The sequence below is a fragment of the Miscanthus floridulus genome, chromosome 17 (genome assembly GCF_019320115.1).
Source record: "Miscanthus floridulus cultivar M001 chromosome 17, ASM1932011v1, whole genome shotgun sequence".
Taxonomy (NCBI): Eukaryota; Viridiplantae; Streptophyta; class Magnoliopsida; order Poales; family Poaceae; genus Miscanthus; species Miscanthus floridulus.
Window position 1 is genome coordinate 86,368,122 of NC_089596.1, and position 6,349 is coordinate 86,374,470.

General features: G+C 42.6%; 1 protein-coding gene across 1 annotated transcript; it reads left to right on the forward strand.

Moving 5' to 3' along the window:
- The first annotated feature begins 1,270 nt into the window (after nucleotides 1–1,270).
- Nucleotides 1,271–3,521, forward strand: LOC136518650 (pentatricopeptide repeat-containing protein At1g11900-like). Its single transcript, XM_066512323.1, has 2 exons — nucleotides 1,271–1,477; nucleotides 1,908–3,521. The coding sequence occupies exons 1-2, from the start codon at nucleotides 1,400–1,402 to the stop codon at nucleotides 2,958–2,960; spliced, it is 1,131 nt and encodes a 376-aa protein (XP_066368420.1). The 5' UTR covers nucleotides 1,271–1,399; the 3' UTR covers nucleotides 2,961–3,521.
- The last annotated feature ends 2,828 nt before the right edge of the window (nucleotides 3,522–6,349 follow it).

Consider the following 6,349-nt stretch of genomic DNA (forward strand, 5'->3'; position numbering starts at 1 on the left):
CTCAGAAACCAACACCACACCCCAACAAAAAGGGCACTATAAATCCAGTAGAGATACTAACCATAATTGGAGACACTAGATAATGGAATCTGGCAATAGCAAGTTCGTTTCCCATGGTGGAAGATAAAAAACCATTGAACAATGACTAACATTACATCTCCATCATCACAAAAACCTGAGCTCATAGGGTAAGGTCTCCAAGGAGAGAATGACATATGAAGACATCATCACTACGCGACAAGAAGTGAGTAGAGGCATCGATGATGACTTAATTGAGGCAAGTGAAAGGTAGTTCCTCACCAACATTGTCCATAGAACCAACTAGGATCGTCGTTGAATAACCAAAGGTAGGTGCCGGCCACTAGAACCAGCTTGTAGGGATGCCATACGGTACATCCAGCCACGACCAGCCTAACCTGATCGTCGACACTCAACCAAAAAGATCGAGATTGCCTTCGACTAGAATTGTTGCTGATGGCATATATCAACAAAGAGATAAGAGGCACAATGGATACGACGAAGACATTTTTTAGACACCATCTGGGGCATCGCTGCCGCACGCCAACCGATGGTGGTGGCCATGGAAGGGCGACGATTTAGATCTATTGGTGGCAGTTGGAAACCTTTGTGTTTGAGGAAAAAAATTACATAGAAACTGTATGCAGCGTAGCATCGTGCATACGTAAAGTCGGTGGCTAACGCATGTCTCCGCTGCTGATCCAACGCTGCACAGTTCGTAGCGGTTCCTGATTTGTCGATAAAAAAAATCAGGATAAGTGATTTAACTGTTGGAAACGTGGGTGAATCGTGCTTCAATTCCAGCCGAGCCGAGTCGGCACCCACGTCGTCTAGGCTAACGGAGGGAGATATGCGTCAACCATTGACGCTACGTATGCACGGTGCCATGCTGCATATAGTTTCCATACAATTTTTTTTCTGTGTTTGAGCGTTTTGAGGCTAACCAATAGATATCTCTAAAGATACCACTTGTAATTTGACTATTGCTTTTTTTAATGTTTTTATTAGTTAGAAGAAAAAAAAATACGACTATGCTTCAAACCGGACCGGTACTCGACATGGGTCACCCACGTTGTCACGTACTCACGTTTCAGTTCCAGCCCTGCGTCCTGACGCCCACACGGCCACACCTGCATGTACCTCACGGGCTCACGGCACGGCTGACGGGCCTTTCAGTTCCGCCGCTCCAATCCCAAGCCTCTCAAGCCGTCATCAACGGCTCATTGATCTTCGGAGGCATTTCCTCGAACACCTGATTTGCGTCGCGTGACCGCGCCCCCCAAAACCCCGATAAACCCCAGAGGAGAGAGCACCGCGGATGCCCTCCCGCTGCCCGTCTGATGGCCTCGGCGGCGCGAGGTAGACTCCTTTTCCCACTCAGATGTGGCGGCTCCCTCCGGCCGCGGCGCTCCTCCGACTCCGACGCTCGCTCGCCGCCACCGCGCGCCTCTCCGCTCCGGTACTGCCCTTCCCGGCTTCCCCTAATTTTTGTGATTTCTGCAAAAGAAATTTTGTCGTGGTGTTTTGTTAGCGTGGACCTGTCACGAATTCGAGAACCAAGTACAGCCTCACTTGAATCCGAGCGGTTGCTAGGTTACTAACGCGGCGAGGGGGGTTGAGCGCTAGATTACTAATGCAGCGAGGGGGTTGATTGGTTCCTTGCAATTTGAGCTTAGCGTAAATTAAGATCCCTGTGGCAGATTATCTAGTAGACCGTTAGTGGTCTCAGCTAATTAGTGTCTTTTGTTAGGAACCAGGACCTAATCCTTGGTTCGGTTGAACATTTGAATGTGTTCTTTTTTTTCTTTTCACCTGTGCTGTTTGAATTGTGTAGCCGGTACCCAAAATGGTGAAATGATCTCATAAGTTTCTTCCATATTTATATCCAGGGGTATTTGATGCTCGTGGAACAGCCCACTGCACGCACTAATTCACCCATGACTGTGCGTTGCCTCCAACAGTGTGGTTCAGATAACACCGATGATGATAGGGTCAGTCAGGCATTTAAGCGGTGCTGCTCAACCAGTGCTAGTAGTGGTGCTTCAGATGCATCACCGTCTGCTGCTCATGTCAAGAACCTCTGCAGATCTGGCAATCTTGTTGATGCTGTTCGTGTTCTTCGACAACTGCATGACGAGCAGATCCATGTCGGCCTGCACACCTTTAATATGTTGCTGCAACACACAGCTGAAGCAAACAGCTTTGCTCTTTTTGCCAAGGTATTCAGGTACCTTCTGCTTTCAAAACTTGCTCCTGATTCGACTTCATATATGAATGTTGCAAAGGCCCTACAGAAGTTGGATGACTGTGAATTGATACTCAAATTTGTAAGAGAACTTTTGGAAATCACACATCAAAGAGATCCTACAGTTATGAATCGCATTATCTTCACCACAGCTCAATACGGACACATTGATAAAAGTTTGGTCATTTTTGAAGAGTTGAAGAAATATCAGACCAGCTTGGATGTTGTCACGTTCAACACTGTTTTGGACATGCTAGGGGAAGCTGGTCGGGTGGACCAAATGCTTCGTGAGGTGAAGCTAATGGAAGAACTTGGGCATTTTCCTGACATCGTGACATACAATACACTAATAAACTGCCTGCGAAGGCTTGGTAGACTAGATTTGTGCAAAAGGTTTGCTGGGGAAATGCTAGAGAGAGGCATCACTCCAGATTTGAGAACATACACTGCACTGATTGATAGTTTTGGACGGTCTGGCCATATTACTGATGCCCTGGAAATGTTTCAGAAGATGAAAAAGTCGCACCAACCTTCAGTTTATGTTTACCGTGCATTGATCAGCAACTTGAAAAAGGCTGGACAGTTTGAACTAGCACAAAAGCTCACTGAAGATATGAATTCAAGTGCTTCAGAGTTAATAGGCCCAGAAGATTTCAAGCCAAAGAATAAGGGAAGAAGGTTTAGAAAAAAAGGCTAAGAGGCCATTGATTGATATTTGAGGCCTGAATCCCTTTTATATGTGCTATGTGCACATCTGCAGTCCCATACTGCTAGAGTTTCTGGAATTGGTTGAAATGTTTTGTAGAATGAAGCTCACAGAATTATAGAGAAATACAAAGCTTTAAGATGACAGAAGCATGATGGTTAGGTAGACATGTAATGATACAGGGTCAAGAGGACCTACTGACCTGAATGGGTCATTTTGGCTGCATGATTTTAAGCAGCTCACGGCCTCACGGGTCACGAGTAATTTTAAGATTCACCAAATTAGAAGACCTGGAAGCTGCATCTGTTACTCATTAATCAGCTTTATGTAACATGGACACACTGCAGGATTTGGCTTGAGACATAGGCGAGTATCATGTGAGGCAGAAACATGTAGAATTACAGCTTCTGCAATTAGTTTTTTCTATGAATCTTAGGCATGAATAGAGACAAGATTCCTTGTTTTCTCCATTTCGTTTTCCTTGTAATCAGAAAGTGTATAATTACTAGTGAGTTGATTAAATTCATTTTATTATCTTAGCTATTTGTCGTATTCGATCACCTACCCACTCCCTCTATTCCAAATTAGAAGTTATTTTAGCTTTCTAGGTACATATTCATGGTGCATTCTTGTATACTTGTTTTTGAATTGGGTAGATCTAAATTCTATTCACATAATCATGAACTGCATATCTGCATACTGGCGTCATAGTTATCTGGTTTCTATGATTGTTCTTGTTTGTTTGTCAATTGCTAATGTATCTACTTTAGGTACCAATTGAGTTTCTGAAATTTGGAGTTACCACTTTCAGTTGTCTTTTAGAAATTTCTATTCATCAAAGGTTTATGTGCATAGTAGAGAATGGTGTAACACATAAAGTAGAGCTAATCCTTTTACCGATGACATTGATATTGTGCTGAAACTTTTTATTCAAGGTCTGTACCATGTAGCTTGGTGATTAGTATTACTTCAACTGCAAACATTTTATCTCTTTTCACATTGTTATGCCATCATTTCTATGTATTTATCTGTTAGTTTGGTGCCTCGCCAACTTTACTGAATTTTAATTTGATAATATGCCATGGCCCAATGGCGGAGCAGACAGCAGACACTTGATTTTCATTAGTCGGATTGCCCCGTTCTCATATCGTTGTTCTCAACAAATAAACTAGTACACTTAAAAAATGGCTCAATCTGCAGTGTGAAACATAGGCAATCTGATTCAGCCATATGGGCTGATTTGTTGAAAGTAGAAGACATCTATTTACAAGGTAGAAAAATCTTGGTTAAAAATGGTAAGAATACACTTTTCTGGAAGGATTCATGGCTATATGAGAAACCCCTTTGTGTCTTATACTCTGATCTTTTTAAGATTTGTGAACAACGAAATGTAACTGTACATCAGGCGCATAATGATACTCAGAGGATTTCTTTTAGTCGATGGTTAACTGATAGCTTGCTTCTGGACTGGCAGAAGATTCTGAATGATATGAAAGACATTAACTTCAACTCTGAAGAAGATACAGTCTCATGGAAATTTGGCAGAGCGGGAGCTCTGATGATGACAAGCAGAAGATTCTGAATGACTCAGGCCCTTACCATAAGAAAATTTGGAAAGGGAAAGTACTTGCTAAAATCAAAATCTTTCTGTGGCTGATTATGAATAATGCAATCTTAACTAAGGATAACTTGCTGAAAAGAAGATGGGTTGGTGATCCTACTTGTTATTTCTGTGATCAAAGTGAAAACCTTTCTCATCTGTTTTATAAATGCAGCACTGCCAAAGCTGTTTGGGCAATAGGCGCAAAGTGTATTGGGGCAAACAATGTTCCTAGATCTTTAGGACAATGTTGGCTTTGGTGTGAAAAATGGCTTCCTTTTGGTAAACAGTTTCATACTCTTGGAATAGCAGCTATTTGCTGGGCTATTTGGAAGACTCGCAACAAAGCTTGTTTTGAAGGCAAATTGTTAAAAAATCCTGCCTCCATTATATGCTATGCATGTGTGCTCATGGGTTACTGGGCAGGTTTGTTCATGGAGATTGATAAAGAAGCCCTGATCGCCGGAGCAAACACGATGCTGCAGATTGCAAGAAGATGGAGAAGGGTGGAAGGCTACTCCTGAAGGACGGGTCTGATGATGACAAGCAGAACTGAAGCTCGCGCATAAATGATCAGCTACCATTTTGTTGCTATGTCTGAATGTGTCAGTCTGTTCCTGTTATGGCTATTGACTCTGTCATGAGCCAAACTTCTAGACTGCTAGCCCTTGGGGCGTCTTTTGTTTTCTGCTTCTTTACATGTTGGAAGCTGCGTGTCCTAGGTAGATTTTGTAAGTTTGCCGGTGTTACATGTCTTTCTCCTGTATATCTTCTGAAACAGTCTATCAAACTTTGTATTTCGGTTACTTCTAATGGAAATGGGGGATACCTCCGGTTTGAAAAAAAAAACAAATAAACTAGTACTGAACAATAGTTTTGCTTTTGCAGAATGCGTGTGGATATCTTGGACCTGCAGTACCTTTGAGCAAGGTTTCCATATTGCTGCGGGCACTGTGGATGACAAAGGCCTGAATGGAAATAGGATGGCCTATATATAATAATTGGCTTATATAGCTCATTAGTATGATTCTATGGAGAGAGATTATCTTTAATGAATGTTAGTGTGGATGATGTGGCTCGTAGATGTGGATAACTATATGTTAGTGGATGATGTTCCCAACTGATGTGGATAGCTTAGCTTGCATGAAGAGGCCCTGTTCGCTTCTCTTATAATCCGTACTTTTCAGCTTGTTTTTTTTTCAGTCGGAACAGTGTTTTTCTCTAACAACAAATCGGGAACAGTGTTTCGGTTTGTTTTTTCAACGAAGCTAACGGGACCAGAGATAGATTATCAAAATGTTTTTTTTAATGTTAGTAGATGATGTAGCTCGCTGATATAGGCAGCTAGATGAGTGGTAATAATTTATATAATTGTATGGTACGGTTAGCAAAATCTCCTACGATTATTTGACTATGACCCTATGTTAGTCACCTCCAAATGTGCAAACCGATGGAAATTTTCAGGATTTGGTGGGCTCATCTCATCTGCTATTGGAAAAAAGTGGCCACTGCATTCCGAAAGTGATATCCTCCGTGCAATTGCCGCTGCCGAAACTTCCTCTGATGGATGGGTGCAAGTTTCAGTAGCAGGAGGCCATCAAACGGAGAGACTTTGCGTATAGCAGCCATGCATCGTCGTTCAACGACGTGACGTGAAATTGATGGATGCAAGGCAGGCGAGACAGGAACATCGTCCAAGAGTAGACGGTTTGGACGTCAATCAGTGCGATTTGCCGATGCTTACAGACAGTGGAAATTAAAGGAAATGACTCGACCATGG